The sequence below is a fragment of the Phasianus colchicus genome, chromosome 10, assembly GCF_987193195.1.
Source record: "Phasianus colchicus chromosome 10, bPhaCol1.hap1.1, whole genome shotgun sequence".
NCBI lineage: Eukaryota > Metazoa > Chordata > Aves > Galliformes > Phasianidae > Phasianus > Phasianus colchicus.
Window position 1 is genome coordinate 4,903,216 of NC_143445.1, and position 18,841 is coordinate 4,922,056.

The window sequence follows — 18,841 nt, forward strand, 5'->3', positions numbered from 1 at the left end:
CTTCTGGGCCACCAAGAGAAAAGAAGCACCAGCATCAGCGCTGCTTTTGATTGCTTGGTATTGATTGCACCAGTATTAATAGGCACAAGGACAACTTCGTGTCTGCTGGACTCAGACATCCAGAAGATGGGAAGGAGAAGAAGATATCTGACCACGATGCTCTGTAAATGGAGCTCCAGGGCTTCGGCTGAGCTCTTTTGCTCTCGTTGTGTCCCAGCAGCACTGGGGCTGTGGATGCACAGAACTGCTCCCGAATACATGAAATTGCACAGATTCCACCACCAACAGCTCAATCTGGGGATTTTATGCCTCATGCTCCCTGTGCATTCTGACACACTGGTATACAGACATTGGGGGGCAGGCTGACCCCAGCTGATGTCTCACCCCCCATTTCAGCTCCCTCCATGCTTCTCTCTGCCCTCTGGTTCTCTATGAAAATCGTGAGCAATTTTGTTTTCAAACCTCAGAGAAGAAAGCTGCCCCCCCCCCCGCCTGGTCCAGACAGGGCTGCAATATCAAATTGTTCTTTTCAGAAGAGCATTTACTGTTTCCAAAGGTTTAAGAGAGCAGGAGGTAGCTCATTCTGTTACTCACTTGGACTCGGAGCTGTTAGACACAGATCTTAATGGATAGTATTGATTGAAAGAAACAAAGCAGCAGTTTTCTTTCTTTCTATCAAGGGATTTCTAGGCTAAGATGAGGAGAGTTTGCTGGCTTACACTCGTAACAACAAAATAGCATATTACAGGATCCCCAGCAGTCTCTAAGGATAGCGCAGTGGTGAGAGAAAGAAATGTGCAAGGTGTTAATGGGATAACAAATTAATAGAGAATAGGATTAGTGAGGGGGACAGGCTGCTACCAGGGCTCCCGAGGTCTCTGATGTGAGATTTAATCTGTTCCTGGCACATTGTCCTCGTTGGCGGATGGGCACAATGGGAGCCCACCTGGCTCCTGGTGCCATTGGGATCCCCAGTGGCAGCTGGGACACCAAGTCATTGTGAGCAGCCAAAATACAGTTTTAGGGGAAATCAGCATCTGCATTACCTGGAAAGCCAGCACAATTCTCTTCTGTAGCATCTGAGAACTGTGATGAAGCATCAGGCTTGGAAACAGTTTTAAAATCATTACCCGACTCTATGGTTTTGTGCAATTTTCCCATCCATCTGCCAGTCATTTTGTAAGGTCAAGAGCAAGGACATGCAAGCCTAGGGACCTGAAGCTCAGTGCTGCATCCAGTCCTGCCCTGCTGTTCCTGCAGGTCCTGATTGCCTGGGCTTCCTGCAAGGAGCATCCCCACCAGAACCATTGTCCTGGTGCAGCCACCCCATCCTCCATCACGGTTGTCATCACCACCTTCCTCAGCAAAAGGCTTTGAGTCCCACCTGCAGGGGTCTGCATGCTCTTGCCAGTAAGAAGAGGGATGGGTGACAGGATGGGACCTTCCATTGTCTGTAAGAATGGCACATATTTCCATGGGCCGTGAAGGTTGCCCAAGCTTTAGAGGGCTAACTGCTCCCTAGCCCCCTTTGGCAGCGAGGCTGGGTTGTAAAGTTGTGCTGTGCAATACTTCATCCCATGCTGCAGCACCTCCTTGACAATACTCTGTCTGTGCCTGACTTTGATGAGTCACTTATTACCTCTGTTTTTTTTTTGTTTTATTTAAGGGCCCCCTGTCTTTCCTAGATCATGTTAACAAGACAGCTATAGAGAAGGGTGGCCCTGGGGGTCTTCATTAGTTCCTCCTAGATTTATGTTCCCTTCCAGCTTAATACAGTCTTTGGGGCACGGTTGCTCAATGATGAGGTCACAGTTAGTTTCCAAGGGTCAAGGCTTTGATCTTCTTATTTATAGCTGGATGCCATGGGACTTATAAAACTGTGTTTAGTCATAGCAAGGCCCTCATATGGAAAAGCCCTCATATGGAAAATGCTGGCAAGCAGAGGGATGCCTGTACAGCCACGTTCAGGATCTATGCAGTGCTCCAGGAATAACAAGGTGCTGTAGGGTGGAGCTCCAAAGGTTTGTCCTACAGAGAAACGTGCAGAAGCTGGAGGCCAGACTGCTCAAGACCGTGGGATCAGTGCATTCATTCAAGTGCACCCCAGGAGAGAAACCCAACTCCCACGCATCTGTAGGCATTAAGAACCCACAAGAGCACACTCCCCATGGATTCTATATGCAGATTTTCAAGAGTAGAAAGATCTGAACACAGCCTCCCACCCAGCTGACCTGCACTGTTAAGCACTGGGCTGCACAGCACGCTGCAAAGCTAACTTCCATTCTCTTTTCACTGCTTTATTTCCCAGTATAGGAAGTTCAGCACTGCTCATTTTGTTCCTATTTTCAAAGCCAGTTGCAAGAATGCTCTCCCTGAGCCAATCTCTGCAGGGCATCTTCAGCACCATCCTTTCTTTCAGATGCTCTCACTGCTGCTGTCAGTTAGCAATGGCAATGCTACCACCTTCAGGATCCCTCTGCACCTTTCCTCTGCCATCAGGGAGAGAAGAGCTCACACACCACAGGCAGCTCTCAGCATCACGATGAACCCAAAGGACAACAGGCAGGTTATGAGAGAAAGCCCCCCATCAAATGCTCAGCTGGGAGAAATAATCATGCCTGTATTCAAATGAATACATCTTGATTTACACCACTGGGCTAATTTGGAGCAGCATTTCTCTGAAACACCACCCTTTGCCAAGCTCAGTATTTATAAATCCCCCTGAAAAATGTATTTAAGTTGGCAGGATTGTTCTAAGTTTGAGGAATAACGAGCAGATTGAGGCTCTTTTCTTCCTCCAAAGATTTAAAGAAAACTGAGAATTTTATCCTGAGCTAAAACTCTGTCGCAGCACAGGTGGAAGCACGTGTTGAGAACGTGAATCCCATCAGAGATGATGTGTGGGGACAAAGCAGGCAAAAGCATTCCTTTGTCTCTCTCTCCAATATCTCATTTGACATTACCAGCTGCACTTCTGCACACCTGTGAGTAGGATACACGACGAGGTAGCTGGAATCAAGGTGTTAATGCTTTACACAAACACATTCTCTGCTGCTTCCCAAGGTCTCAAAAGATGATCAAGATTTATTAGGATTAAGGGCTCATTTCAGCCAAATTGATCAGATGGCATTTGGGTGTAATTTAAACTAAAAATACAGGGAAGGGATAAGCAGATCTTATTTCTGTATAAAATTGTCTTCTCATCTCTCTGCCACACATGCATACGTACCCATTCACACTTACCCTGAGCAACTTTGTGTAATTTCTTTTTTTTTTTTTTTTTTTTTTATTCTGGGAATGGTGATTTAGACCAGATCTGAAATGATGCCTTCTTTCTTAGCTGTCTTGACACAGCATGCTTCCTTCCCATGTCACACACATGTTCCCATCCCAAGACATAGAGGCTGTGGTCCGGAGCCACACTGACTGAGCCATGCAGGGGCTGATATAGCTGCTTTCATCATCATCACTTCACAGTTGCATTCACTGATATTTCTTGGAGTACATACTGAAATGTTTCCAGACGCCCCTAACTGGTGCTGGAAGAGAAGAGAGATGCTTTTTGGTGGAGCAACATTGCCATCTCATGGTGTAAGAGCATCCCTACAAAGTCTGAAGCAATGCTCCCACCTCAGAGCTCAAGGTCGTGAGCCCCAAATGCCCATGAGTCGAGGTGCAAAGAGATCCAGGTAATTCAGCAAGCCCACTGCCCTGCACCCAGCCTTGAGCCTGGGGGGGTCTCTATCACGATTGGTGTCATGATGGCATTTTCAGATGCCCACCAGCAGTCCCACACCAACCCCACAGCTGTCCCCATGCCAGCCCCTGCACTCTCTGCTTCGAGTCCTTCCGTTAATTCTCATTTTCTCAAGCTCCACTAATAATTTCCCATGTGGCACCATATCAAATGCTTTATTGAACTCTAGATAGATTAGATCTACCAAATTTCCCTTGTCTGGAAAACCAATTATCTTATCAAAGGAAGATGTCAGCACGGTCTGGCACAAACTGCCTTTGGTAAACCTGTGTTGCACTTTATCTCATTTTTCTCGGTGCCTTTAATTAATGTTTCCTTCAGAATTTGTCCTACGATCTCGTGTATAACTAAAAATGGGTTAACACATCCATAGCTGGCAAGCTCATGCTTTCCATTTCCCTTATCTTCCTTTACTTTTCTCATAATCCTTTTGGGGGTTCAGTCAGTGCTTCCTGACCCGCAAGGCTCATTAGAAATCACTGTTTTCCCCTCTGCACAGTCTTGTCCCACTTGTCTCCATGCAGGAGGAGAATTCCCTGACCCCTCAGGCTTCATCTCAGTGCACCCCAGAATCCAGCTGCCTCTGCCCATATGAATGCTTTCATTCCCTTCCTCTTGTTCTAGAGAATATCTGCCCCCACTCTGCAGTCAATGTGTAATTTTGGGGGAAAAAGCAACGATTACTCTTCACCCTAGTCCTGCTTTCATAGTAGAAAGCCCTACTTTTATGTATAGTGCTTTTTATTTTTTTTAAATCATTCCCCCATTCCATGTACATGGTCACACCCAGTCATCTACAAAGCAAGTGGAAGGCTACGTCTCACTTTGCTGACCTCCTGGTTTTGTCTGTCCCTCTCATCTTTCCACCCACACTCCTTACCAAGGAGATTTGGAGCTTATCTCATCACCTCATATCAGCACAAGCTTTCTCAGAGCTTTAAAAAAAGAAAAGTGTAAACTGAGCCAGCTCTCAGTTCATCAAGACAAAGTTACTTTTTAGAGGACAAATTTTCTATTAAAACCAAGACTAAAGCCAAGTCCTCTCTCCAGTCACAGTCCTTGTGAAACTGTGCTATGGCTAATTGTGTGGATAAGTGAAACTGATGACTATATGGAAAGCCTGTAAAAGTAGGTTGAGATTGGGATTATTGTTCAGAAAATGCTCTGGGACAAACAGGAGCATTTAAGGAGAAGGTGCCAAACCTAAAGAGAACAGGGACATCTTTGTCACAATCTCAGATATGACTGCAGTTTCTCCAGGGCTCTCCAGTTACTAATATCCACGTGTGCAACATCAAGAAAGGAGGTAGCATGAATTTCTATCAGACTTTCTCCAGGATTCCTCACCTGTTGCTATATTGACACCACGTTAACCCTCCTCTTGGCAGCAAGATAGATTATCTCAAGAGGAAACCTACTTCCATGAAGGACACCTGTAACAATTGGAAAGATCAACGTGATGAAAAAGTGTTACAATGGAAGAGAAAAAGATTGCTCACCCATCTCCAAGGATCAAGGTTCCCAGGGGAAACTCCACAGAGGAGGAATCTTCAGAAAGAGATCCTTCCCTAGTGGAAGTCAGCCTTTAAATGGGGTCTAAAAGAGGTGCAGCCAGGCTCCACCCCAATTGCCTTCACCTGTGCTCCCAGGGCTGACTGGGTCCTTTCCCCAGGTGCTCAATCAGTGGTTCAGGCCAGGACTCAACAGTTCCCATACAACATCCCAAAATGAGCCTTCACCTTCACCAAAATGGCACATCTGCCCAGTGGGGTGGGGGAATCGCTGTCCCTGGAGGGATTCAAGAACTGTGGAGTTGTGGCCCTTAGGGACACGGCCAGTGGGCATGGTGGGCTGGGTTGAGTTGGACTTGGGGATTTTAGAGGTCTTTTCCAACCTTGATTATTTTGTGATTCAGTGAAATCAAGGGTTTCTGAATCTAAAGCATAGGGCAAAATTCCCTGCGGATTTTAGCCACCAAAATGTATGCGTAACTTTTATTATCAAATAATGTATATTTGAATATTTTATATTCAAGTAATGTAGCATCACTGAGCTGAAGGAAGGGAATGGTTCTTGTTGTGACAGACCCAGGATCTGTGTCTTGCAGAATCATTCCAGCATTTCATAGGAGAAAATACCTAAGATCTGGACAGGGATATGTTAAGGGTGTTGTAGTGCATTGGTAAAGCAACTTACTATCATGCTGTGATCAAAAGTTTAATTTTTGCCTGGTGCTTGCGATGAATGCCCCTCCCTAGCAGACCCTGCTATGAATCGGTCACATAGTATTAGTGTGAGAATCTCCCATGCTCCATCCTCTTTGCCTTTGTGCACTTTAAATATAATAATAGTAAAATAGAAAGAAGGAAAGAAGGAGAGAAAGAAGGAAAGAAAGAAGGAACGAAAGAAAGAAGGACAGAAAAAGAGAGAAAGAAAGAGAGAAAAAGGAAAATGCAACATTCCCAACAGTCTGCTAGTTAGGCTCTGGCAGATGCTCAACCAAATGTTGTATTTTGGCATGGTGGGATCCCATCTTTTTTGAATCCATGCTATTGGACTCGTGTCAAAATACGCTGACAGCGCATATTGTACAGAATGCTGTGGAAGCTCTTTGGATGGCAGCACCATATGGGTCACATGAAAAGGGAGGTCAGGATGGAGCCTGGCACTTGCTAATTGTAACGGGGAACCAAACAACTCGGGTGAAGAAGGATTTGTAACTTTGTCCATAAACCCTGCTATGATGGCAAGGGAGAGCAGTCCATGCTAGGACTTTTCCTGGAAGCCTCCCGGGCAGTTCTGCAGCCCCTTCTGCTTCATTTTCCAGTCCCCAGGCTGTCTGCTAGCTGGAGGAAAGCCATCTATCACGGCTGTTATGCTCTATCCACTAGCTATCTAGATTTAGCTTGCGAGTGCATAATTTATGGTCAGTTGGTTCATCTTTGCTCTTTGCCAACGCGCAGCATATTATGGACGAGCTTTTGAGGAGAAAAACCTGCAGTTCTGAAGTTGCTCAGGGCGATGGGAGCCCCACCTCCAAAGTACACATCATAGGCACAAGTGAAGGAGGCACACTTGGGCAAACAGGCATTGATAAGGGCTTTGTGGAAGAGCTCTGAGGCTTGGAGCAAAGAGCCTCACCATCCTCCTTTGCAATCAATGGATCAGAAAGTCATTCTGCTGAGATTTGTTTTGCTTTCTTTCCTCCGTGCGTAAGATAAAGCAGGCAGAAAGTGTGAGGCTGTTGTTAGAGGCAGCACTCCATGCAATCAAGAAAAATCTCAGGGAGAAGCGTGAGTCATGCTTTACCTGAAAAAAAAAAAAAAAAAAAATCCTGGTATTTATACACAACCTCATAATGGCTCTATTTCTGTTATGATTGCTGCTGCTGTTCTGGTTATTACCTTTCTCACTTAAAACAACCACAAAAAAACCAACACCCAACCCTGTAGCAACGACTACAGAAGTATTATTCTTCAGATGGTTCCTGCGCTGGAGGCAGTAAGTAGTTACAATCACTCAGAACATAATAGAAGAAATTCATTCCAATAATAATAATAATAATAACAACATCTATTATTTTTGAAATACAGATCTGATGAATTCATGAATATAGAAAGCTCTTGGTGCCGGCTGTCCATAAAATGGTAATAAAATCAAGCCGAGAGGCTCCTGCTGCAGGCTGCCAGCACTCCTTGTTCCAGATGTGCATTCTGTCACTGTTGGGATCTGACCTCAGGCAGTGGTGATGGAAGGGCCATGCCTGCTCATGCTGGGTGCAGGTGGTGTTGCCTTCTGGTATTATACAGGGAGGAGGCAACACAAGACCTTCCTGTTCAAGCCACGGAGCTAGGAGAGCACTCATCTCATGAGTGCTTTGCACTCGAACAAGCCCTGGGAGGATGGCTTAGTGATGCAGAGATGCTTCTTAGAGGAGTGGTGTCTGGAGCTTCCCTGTTTCCCAGCATTTCTGGGGGCTGGGAGTGCTGTGCTGTCCAGCAGAGCCATGCTTGCAGCACAGGTACCTGTGGGTTTGCTCTGTACCTCCTCACTTGGGTACAGGAGAGAAGCTGGAGGGCTCTGCTTTGTGGGACCTTGCCCTGTAGGGACTGAGAGGCTGGCACAGTCTGGATCTTGGTAGCTGAAATACAATCCATAGCAGATAATTTTCCCACGAACTCTAATGGTGTTTGCTTTCCAAACACAAGCACAAAAAGCCTCTGTGATGTAGAGGTAGACGTAGGAACCCCTCACTAACCAGACTGTTCCCCTCTGTGTAGTACTAACAGCATTAAGCTTCAAGTGACAAATCTTGGGGTTTTTGTGGTTTTGAGTTTGGTTTTAAAAAGGCTTGTCCAATACAGCAAACACTCCAAACCCTGTCAGCACTTTGGAACACCAAATGATAATGTATAAATTAATATTGCAAAGGTTGACTAAATCAAAGCAGAGGAAGGCTGTAATAACGTACAGGTATTTGCAGGGAGTGATGCTGTGCAGCAGCAAAAAGCTTAAAGTAAAATCAGGCATCTCTTATTGCAGATATGGTGGCTGTCTTTTCAGTTGTTACTCTTGTTTTCTTCCTAAAGCTGTATGGACATTACAGGGGTTAGAAATATAAACATGGGAACTCTTAAGCACAGAAGTATTGCTTCACAGTCACATGTAGTTTGGCACAATGCAGCTCCTTGCATTCCTTCTCCATTTGTTGCCTCCCAGTATTAGTCCTGGCACAGCATTACCTTCCTCTGGACCAATTGAGTTTGCTCTTCACCAAGAAACAGCTATTAATATATATATGTATATACTGTAGGATAACTAAGAAAACATGATTTTGTAGCTTATGGTCCTGCTCCAGATCAAGCACTGGGGAGAAGGAAGGGTTTGGTCCCCTTTCAAGGCCACAGCTGGACACTGCATCCAGTTGTGGACACCTCTGTTAAGAAACACATTGGAAAACCAGGGTGGGTGTAGCGGAGGGCCACCTACATGGCTAAGGAGGATGGGCAAGGAGAAATAGCATTTGCTCGACACTGAATACATGACTACATGAGATGATGTGGGTCTAGTTGCTGTCTATCCACAGAATGAGGACCATCTGACTTTTATCCTTCATAACCTCCTGAGACAGTCATCACCTGGGCTGGAATTTTCTAGAAAGGTCTTTGGAGACAATTTGATAAACAGTGGCATATGCTGGCTCATTTTGCAGCATCTAAGGAGGGAGATATGGGAAGCATGAACAGCTGATAAGCCCCAGGGACCTTAACTAAGCTCCATGTTTGGCAGTGATCGTGGGCATGGAGCTGAACAGCCCTTTGGTGAGGCTTAGTAAGCGAGCTATTACTTTATTTAATAACCTGCTCTGGGCAATGCAGAGTGTATGGAAATGCTGTAGTGTTTTAAGGGCTCTAGAGGAACACCGAAGCCCCTAGGCTGGAGTGTGGGTGAGTTTTTTTAGGATTGCTGCCTGCAAGGTTGTTCAGGAGAGCAATCCCCACAAGATCTCTGCTGTAGAGAAGATGGAGACTTGGAAGGTTGCAGAGCAAAAAGCTAGGCTGCCTTGATTGGGCACCATCCCTGCTGCAAAGCATAGGCCACCAAGCCCTTGGGGATGCATGGGACCTGGACCGACTTCTGCCTGCAGATCCTCATTTTTCAGTGCTCTCCACACAGGGAAGCAAAAATCACGCTCCTCTAGAGGGCAATGCAGAACAGCACCAGGGTTTGACCCTGCCTATGTTTAGTATTTCATCTGTGCATGGCTATCAGGGCCCCAACTCACATGCCAGGTTGATGGGACACAGGTGAGATCAGCACAGTTGTGTCTGACCCACAGCAACCCAGAGAAGGAGAAGAGAGTCCCAGTGAGATGCTGGCATCCATGTGAGAGCACCTTTGCCTCCATTTATCCAGCATATTGCTAAATGTCAGGATGAATCCAGCCACTAAAAGCAGTTTTCTGGGGTAAAGATGCTCCTTCAAGAGATTAGAGCTCAGCCAAATGTTGGTGTTCATCCACAGAGGTGCAGGGGGCAAGCAGAAGAACCCTCTAAGACAAATTACCCCATTTCTGCCTTGAAGTGTTCTTTCAATTTTTCCCACCAAGCAGCCAAGTCAGCTTTCTTCACATCTTCCTTTTCATGCTTCAGGATGCACACGTGCAGTTGGCACCCTGGGCAAAATGCTCTATGTTGGCATCACTTGCAGGGAGTTGGATCAAGTCAGGCCGTCAGGGAGACATCAGGTTCCTTCCAACCCTGTCCATTCTCATAGGCTGGAGGCATGTGCTCCACCAGCCTACAGTCTGTAGCAAATTCTCAGGCCAGGGGGGTGGTGGCACATGGAAGTGATGGGTGATGCTGCGGCACGGGGATGCTTTTGTGGTAAAAAGCTGGGCTGAAGCTTTTTGTACCAGATGGCATCTCTGCCCCTGTATTTATGCATCAGCTCGTACTGTAGGCTCAGCACTATGCATCAGGAAGGGATGGATGGATACATTTATCCCGGGAAGAGCATGCAGCCTTTTATACACCGTCCTATTCCCTCACTGCAAGAGATGGATCTGAGTGAAATGTTTGCCAAAGGAGAGGGTTCCTGGGGAGAGCTGAGGTGTGTCAGGCACAGGGGCTCATCCTACGTCATTCCCAGGGACTTTTTTGTCAGCCGAGCCCTCCCGCATGCTCTTTTGAGTGCTATCTGCTGATTAAGCCTGGGATATCTTGCCAGCTTTCCATAGAACTGTTTGTTCTGCACAGCCAGCGGCAGCATTAATGCTTCCACATCCCTGGCAGCTGCCTGCAGCAGGCTGTTTGCACGTGGGAGTGCAAACACAGCCGGGGGAGGCTGGGCCCTTTGCACCCAGTGAGAGGCACACCCTGGCCTCCTCAGTGGAGGGTTGCAGAAGGCAAGCTGGCTTCTTGCTGTCTCGTGCCCCCACAAATGGCAGAGGTGCTCAGCTGAGCACTTCTCTCTGGTTTCTTAGCACTAGGGGTATGGTGATGGTGGAGAAAAGTGGTTTTCTGGGTGGCAGATGCATGGGTTTGCCATGTTTATATGATTGCCTCTCTGACAATATTTCAACCTTTGCAGGAGAAGGACCTTGGATTGTTCATCCCCAATCCTTCTGCACCTTGTGCATGGCACACTGAGTGTCCTGCCTCACTAGTAAGTCTGCCCTGAAACTACAGCCTCACCAAAAATCAAAGGAGAAGAACAAAAAGGAGTGAGCAGGAGGGATGCTGCAAAGAGCCGCTTCTGGGGGTCTGTATCCCAGCAGAGTGCTCTAGCTTCCTTGCACTGACCACAGTAGGTTGGTGCAGGAGGGATCTGCCTGGGGGTTCTATTAGACCTTGTGGCTCCATCTCTCTTATAAATCCTGCTGACCCAGCACAAGACGGCTGTTAAGAGCCAAGTCATTGCTACACTCCTCCCAGAGGGTTTTCTGAGGTCTCTGATGATATTTGGTAAACACAGCCATGCTCAGTGCAAACTAGCTGTGTGCATTTAGAATCATAGACTATCCCAAATTGGAAAGGACCCATAAAGACCAAGTCCAGCTCCAAAAAGCAATGCATTGCAATGCAATTTAAAAGCAGTCCATTAAGCAACTTCATACCCCGCAGCCTTTTTGTTTGGGGTTTGAGGTGACCATGATTTGGCTGACCATCCACATTTCCACTACAAGTTAACATGCAGCAAGTCCAGCCCTATGGGTGTGGGGTTGCTGGTGAAGTGCTCCTTGGATTCATAGGATCACAGGACAGTTTGGGTGGGAAGGGACTCTACAGCCCTTCCAATTCCAACCCCTGCTGTGGGCTGGTTGTCCCCCATTAGATCAGGCTGCCCAGGGGCCCCATCCAGCCTGGCCTGGATTAAATAGACCCAACCTGTGTTGGAACATTGCTCAGGACACAGGGTGCTATTTGGGATGTATTTGTGAAGGGCACTGTTGTGAGCACTTCCAAGTAAGGCAATAGCATTTCATGCTACTCTGGGAAATTCCTTCTTGGTTATAGGGCAAAGACCTAAACTACGATGCAAAGTATCTTCCATAAGGGCAGTTTTGGATACAAAGAGAAGAAAGCTGAATATGATGTAAACCACCTCTCTTCCAGGCAATTGGGAATAAAGCTGTGCTCCACAGGGTGCAGGCAGTCAGGGTTTTGGAGGCTGTTTGGCTCTATCCCCCATCCCTGGAGACCCCAGCAGGGCGCTGCCTGCTGCTGTGTGCCTGTGCCTCTGAGATCAGCCCCAGCTCCTTCCTCAGTGTTATCTCAGAGCACCAAGAATGCAAACACCAGAGCAGGTAACGAGCAAGCTATGAGGCTGCTCCGAGCTCTGGCACAGGAAAAGATAGAGGAGAGGCAGTTCAGCTCCTCCAGCACCTTCCTGCCTGCTCCAGATTGGCTTTGCTTCCCTGAGGACCGAGGGCTTTGCTGGATTATTCCAGCCAAAAGGTGAGTTTTGATTTATCTATAAATACGCCGGGATGGGGAATCGGAAAGAGGGAAAAGTGGTGTGGGAGGAGGCACCTTTACTTGTGTGCATTGCTAGAAGTTGGAACATCTGCATTAATTAGTCTGCAATGAATATGGTGTATTCTTCTATAGGACTTCCGTTTGATACAGGTTTCCACACGTGCCTGGTATTAAATCAGGAGGGGAACTGCCTTTGAAGTGCACGCACAGGCACTGACTTGATTGCAATTTGCTCTAGCAGCTTCTGCAAAGACACGGGAGTGCAAGCCCAAGAAATCTCACGAGTGCATCAGCACTGAATGGCACACAGTTATTCCCCACCTGGCGGAATAAGGACGGCCACTTTGTCAGTTGGGTGCAAAACCCTCTGACTCTCATAGGAAGCCCCAAAATCCCACTGCACCCTCCTGCTGCACGTGTCCTGTGGGCATGGCAGAGGAGTTATCACACAGCTGGAGCCGTGCTGTAGCACGCGGCACTTCTCCTAATCTCACTTGTAGTCTCCCAACCGTTTTCATCCCGCACTTGAAATGCTGCAATTGCCTGGAGAAAAGAAATATCTTTACAAGAAGGGCCATCAAGCCAGCGTGCCGTCTGCTGCAGCCGAAAAGCAGCCCACTCAGCAGGGTAATCTATTCAATGGCTGGGATTTATTTTTAACGCGCGGCTCTGCAGTCCTTTTAACTTGAGCGGAGAAGTGAACATTTTGATAACAGCAGCCTCCAGGTCAAATGTGATGAGAATTCTAACTCGCCACAGAGTGGGTTTTGGAAAACCAACCAAGCAAAACAATTTCTCAGAATGAGACGATGAAGATTGGCGTCGCTCCGCACAATGTTGTACACGGAGCTGATAGCTGTTGGAGGGTCTACTTATTCTCCCTCCACAATTTGCAAATAAAATGCCTTCTGGACTGTTTTAAATTTGAACGACTATTGCTACCACGGCTCTGCTGGGCTCCTCGTTCAGACAGGAGATGTTGGATCTCAAGGCCATTGGAGAAGAAATGCTCAACCAGTAATGGGAAAGTCCAGGTGGTCCCATTTCTCATCAAAACCAAAGCCAGCAGACTGGCATTGAGATTTTTAACATTGCAAAGGATGAGAGGGAGTACCAGTCTCCAGACTGCATGGAAACATCAGATAAGCTGCGTGCATGGTTTGGGTCTAAACTGGGATTTGGAGGGGAAAATAATAGGAAGAAGAGTTTGAAATTCTGGCCAAGCCGAGGTTGGTGAGAGAGCTGCTAAACTTCTCCTGTTTTATATTCAAGTGACTAGAAATATGTCAAAGTCTGTCTGAGAGAGGCAGGAGGGGAATGTGGAAGGAAATCCAGTGTTGCAGCACCGCTGGCTTTATCAGCAGGCTCAGGAACACGTCGTTTCCAAACCTTTATGTTTGCTCTCCGCTCCCTGTCTTCCGTCCACATTCCCTATCTGCAGAGAGGCCCTGGAGGTGGGGGTTGGTCTCCTCTGCAGAGCACCCGTGCAAGGAGAGAAAGTCAGAAAAAGAAGGGGAAAACAGTAATCAAAGAAAAAACAGCATCTCCTCCCCTCCAGGCTGCAAACTTGCTGGCCTTGGCCAGATTATCCCCACAGCCATGCTGGTGATTGAAGCATCTCACTGCTTCACCCCTGTGTTTTTTCCTGTGCTGTTGCAGAACCTGGGGTATAGAAAAAAAAAGAAAAAAAAAAAGAAAAAAAAACCCTTCTATTTTCTATGCATTGGCAATGGGCAACAGCAAAATTTGCTATGCAGCATGGAAAGCCATACTTATGGGAGCAGCCATTGCTTTAATATTTAATTTGATGAGATGTAGCTCTGAAAAATGGAGCAAGAGCTGCCACAGCTTCAAGCTCAGTGCTTCCAGGGGAATTTCCATGGGGTTCTCTACACTGCAGACTTATCTATATTCCGGCTGGGTGACATGGTAATGCGTCTTATTAACTAACTGAACACACAGTCTCATTTCCTCCCATTCCTTTTAATTAATCAGTCTTCAAACACATTCATGAGATCACTTGGTCTGAGTTGTCATTCAATGCAGCTTCCTTCCATCAGACCCTGGCTCCAGGGTGATAGCTAATCCCTGCAGAGCAGATGTGGCTGCTCCCATGCAACCTGGTGTCATCTCAGGAGGGATTTCCCTACACTGTGAGCCTGTAGATGCAGTTCAGCAAAGGTTCAATCCTGCCTCTCACCAGCCAGAGCTCCCTGGTGCTGTATGGGTTTGTGCTGCAGTGAGACTAGGATTGAAGAGCTGGGCCATGCTGATGCAGGCTGGAGATGTCCAAAACCTGTCCATTCTTTGTCCTTTTAGGTGGGTCCCATTGGCCTCACACCATCTCTTGGGCTGAGAAAGTAAAGCCAGTTTTTCTCTGAGCATCCATCTGTTGCCTTCACCAGACTCCTTGCATGATCCAGACAGTTTGGGTGTCTTCCTCCAGGAGCTGGGCTTCCAGGAGGCCTGATGGCCAACGAACAAGCTGGAAATGTGGATTTATCAGAACTATAATCCAGGTACCTTCTAGCTCTCTGCTTGCACAAAGCCGTGTGGTTTCTGTCCACTATCTGCCTTTTGCTGGTTCCTCCATCCCTGCAGGACCTGAGTCCTTTACAGGCTTTGGGATAAAAGCTGAGATGTGAGCAGACTGGGAGAGACTTTGGTTCCTATGTGCTCATGTTCCCTTTGGCTGAGACATCCAAAGCTATAACTATGGTCTTCCCATTGCTGGCACTCATAGTCCCCTGAGATACTTAACTCCACCACACCTTGGGATGATGGTTCTCACATCCCAAGGACGTCTGCTTATAGACAAGCACATGTTGGCATGATGTTCCAAAGCTTAAGAACCATTCACTACACTAGCCTACCCCAGGGGTGAGGTGCCAAAATCTCATCCCATCTCACGCTAGGTCTTTTCCAACTCAACAACTGCATAGCTGTGCCATGAGATGTAGGCATGTGTCCCTTTTTCAGGACTTCTCCAGGTCCCCAGTTTCTGGTTGGGGGTGAGGAGTTGAGGCTACACAACACTTCATCCCTCAGGCAGAGCCTACTGCACTGCGAGGTTTCATGTCAGGTTTGTCCTGGGGAAAGGCATGAGTATCACACTGCTACCTTCATGCTATGGGAGAAGGCATGAACAACACCATGCAATCATAGAATCATTAAGGTTGGAAAAGACCACTGAGATCAGCAGGAGCAAATGACAACCCATCCCCACCATGCCCACTAACGAGGTCCATCCCTCAGTGCCACATCTCCACAGTTCCTGAACACCTCCAGGAACAGTGCTATGGGGGAAAGGCATGAATGTCACCATGCTGTCTTCCTGCTAAGAGTAAAGGCATGATTATGCTACCTTCGTGCCACACTTTCCAAAGCTAGTCCAACAACTCCCAGTCCTGCTAAGCCATAACACAGATACATATTTTTGCTTTTCCCTGTTTCTCCTTAGCATATATGTCTGAGACATCACTTCAAAGCCCAAGGGAAAACAAGAATGTTGAAGAAAATCCACATATGCCTCTGCTTCTTCTTCGTCTCCGGTATTTTGTACGAGATCTCCTTGCTATCTGGCTGCTTCTTCTCCTGTATGCCTATGCCCAAGCAATTCCTGACACCTGAGCAGGTCCTCAACCTGGGCAGAAGCATCATCTTCCTGGAGACGACAGAGCGCCTGGAACCACCACCACTGGTGTCCTGCTCCGTGGAGTCTGCTGCCAGAATCTACCAGGACCGGCCCATCATCCTCTTCATGAAGGGGCTGACAAATGACACCGTGTTGGACACGAACTCCAGCTACACGGCCTTCTCGCTTTTATCTTCTATGAAGAATGTCTTCCTTTTTCCCCTCCAGATGGAAAACGTCTTCCAGGAGACCCCTCTTCTGCAGTGGTACAATGAGGTGAGGGTCGTGATGAGGGGGAAGTAGGGAAACGTTGAAATGATGGTGGGAAAACTCTAAAGAAGGCTTGAAATGAAGAGAGGAGCATAGGCTTGGCAACGAGAAACCAGTCACTTTCATTGTTCTGGTTCAGAACGCATTTATTTTTACCATGTTTTGCAATGTGTTCATCTATCTGTTTACTGAACATAATATCAGCATTTTCCCACTATCTGGAGAATCAGATTTTTGGCAAACAAAGCGTTGGTAAAAATAGATTGCACATGTGTTTTGATAAAACAGCACTTAATAATCTTGCTCAACAGAAGCTAGTTTGCCCAAGTCCTCTGAGCGCTTATTAAGGCTGCCACACACTGATACAGCCCACGGGAGATTAGATGTGAGTGAGATTTCAGTTTTTGTAACCGCAATGTCCAAACCCAAGATCTTGCAAGCTCCACCCTGAAAACAAGCTCCTGGCAAATCACTTGCAATAAGCTTTTGTCAGGTTTGTTTGGCTCCATCTCCCTGCAGGACAAGTGATGAAGCTGGATTTCCTTCAAACTCTTCCTTTTCCTGAGGAAGAAATAGCTCCCCAATCTAATAAAGTCTATGGAAACCCGCAGGCCTGTTTGGAAGATCTGAGAGTGATAAGGAAGGGAACATTTAAAGTAGTTTCAGCTTCAGTAATATAGCAAGCAATGATTCATGGCATCGTTGGTTTAACACTGTGAGTTTCAAAAAACACGAAGTGAAATGTTCCGATGTTCACTTACATTAACAAAGCATTGCTGTGCACTGCACTATTATCCTTTTTTTTCCCAATAAAATTCAATAGCTGGAGGAAGGAAAGGCAATCAGTGACATTTGAAGGCACGTGGACTGGTCGTGTAGGTGTGTTTTATGGTGCAGTTCACATCCTGATGGGTGGATGGGTGGTCAGTCTCCAAGCATCACTGTCTCGCCTTTCTGACTGCAGGTAGATCCCGAAGAGGAGAAGAACTGGGTCCATGTCAGCTCTGATGCCAGCAGACTGGCCCTCATTTGGAAGTATGGAGGCATCTACATGGACACAGATGTCATCTCCATCAGGCCCATCCCCGAGGGAAGCTTCCTGGCAGCACAGAAGTCAAGGTTTTCCAGCAACGGGATCTTTGGTTTCCCTGCCCATCACAAATTTATTTGGGACTGCATGGAGAATTTTGTTCTCAAGTACAATGGGAACATCTGGGGAAACCAGGGGCCCTTTTTAATGACGAGGATGCTTAAAGCCATCTGCAATCTCACAGATTTCAAAGGCGTTGAGGATCACAGCTGTCAGAACATCTCCTTCCTAAACCCACAGCGTTTCTACCCCATTCCGTACCCAGCCTGGAGCCGCTACTATGATGTATGGGACAAAGTCCCTGACTTCAACCACTCCTATGCTCTGCACTTGTGGAACTTCATGAACCGCAACCGGAAAGCTGTGGTTGCTGGGAGCAACTCGCTGGCTGAAAAACTGTACAAAACCTACTGCCCCAGCACTTATGAGGACCTGATCCGAAACGCGGAGCTGAGGGTCTTCACAAGCTACGAGGACTCTGTGTGATGTGTAGGAAGAAGGAAGGAGTGATTCTTCCAGACTGTCCCCGTTGGTGTCAGCAGCTGGCTTTGCAGTCGAAAGACCTTTGCATAACCACTGCCCGTGCTCCTTTAGGCTGCTAAGGAACGTATGCATTGGATGCAGCCTGCAGGGACATTATAACAACACTTTTGCGTGAGAGGTTTAGGAAATTTGGTTTTATTTCTTTAGAAGTGCTCGTGAACCAAACCTTAATGAGTCAAAGGGACCTGTGGACCTTTCTACTGAGCTTTGTGAAAGGAGATGTTCATAAAAAGACTTGCTGCCTTCCTACGACGGATTTCAGATGCACCTCTTGACAGAATTGGCAGCTACATATCAGACAAGTTACCAACACAGGACCTTGGGGTGGGCTGAGTCCTCCAAGCAGGTGCAATGCACGTGTATGGCAGGGGATGGATGACAGTAACTGCTAATGAAGAGTAGCCCAAAATACTGTCTTCTCATTAATCTGAGCTTTTCTCACATGAACTTTATACCCTCCATTTTCGAGAGGGACGTATCAGTGCAAGTTAAAATAAAATGGATAGTAAACCACCACAACCTCTGAGCTTGCTTTCCCCTGGAAAAAGATTCCCTTTTTTTTTGACATATTTGCACTCTCACACATCTTCTTTGTCTCCTTCAGAATGAGGCTGCCCTTCCCCAGGCTCTGGAGTCAGCTCTGGTTGCAAAGTGTTGCACCTCCTGAAGAGGAGGTGCTGGGGCACCAAGAACTGATGGGACCTGCCTGCTGGCACTCCCAAACCCCATTGAAATCAATGGGTTTCTGTTAGTAATAAAATGGGGAACAACAGCCCTAGAATGCCCTTTCAGGAGGTGCTAGGAAGGTCACCTTTGTCCAGCTGTCACCTATTTCTTCCTTGTATCTCTTTTGGGTTCCCACGTTGCATTTTTGTCTCCTTCCCTCCCACTGGCATCCCGCTCACCCTGAAGGTGCTGGTTGCCACATGGAACTATTGCAAAAAGCCAGGATTCCCATGGGCCACATCTCCCCACCAGCCTCTCCTGAGCTCCCTCCATGCTGCCCCATTCTTGGGGCCATCCAAGGGAACAGAGTAAGGGAGACCCCATTTAATCCCATCAGAGCA

The 18,841-nt window shown here is 47.1% G+C and overlaps 1 protein-coding gene and 1 long non-coding RNA gene across 2 annotated transcripts; one reads left to right on the forward strand and one right to left on the reverse strand.

Moving 5' to 3' along the window:
- Nucleotides 1–1,911: 1,911 nt before the first annotated feature.
- LOC116231020 (uncharacterized) lies at nt 1,912–5,310 on the reverse strand. Its single transcript, XR_016469418.1, has 3 exons — nt 5,257–5,310; nt 3,244–3,539; nt 1,912–2,028 (listed from the first exon to the last, which is right to left on the reverse strand). It is a non-coding gene; the product is annotated as an uncharacterized LOC116231020 (long non-coding RNA).
- A 9,301-nt stretch (nt 5,311–14,611) lies between these two features.
- Nucleotides 14,612–18,268, forward strand: A4GNT (alpha-1,4-N-acetylglucosaminyltransferase). The gene is made up of 3 exons (XM_031596220.2): nt 14,612–14,756; nt 15,698–16,147; nt 17,106–18,268. Exons 1-3 carry the CDS (start codon nt 14,652–14,654, stop codon nt 17,715–17,717), a joined length of 1,167 nt encoding a protein of 388 aa, XP_031452080.2. The 5' UTR covers nt 14,612–14,651; the 3' UTR covers nt 17,718–18,268.
- The last annotated feature ends 573 nt before the right edge of the window (nt 18,269–18,841 follow it).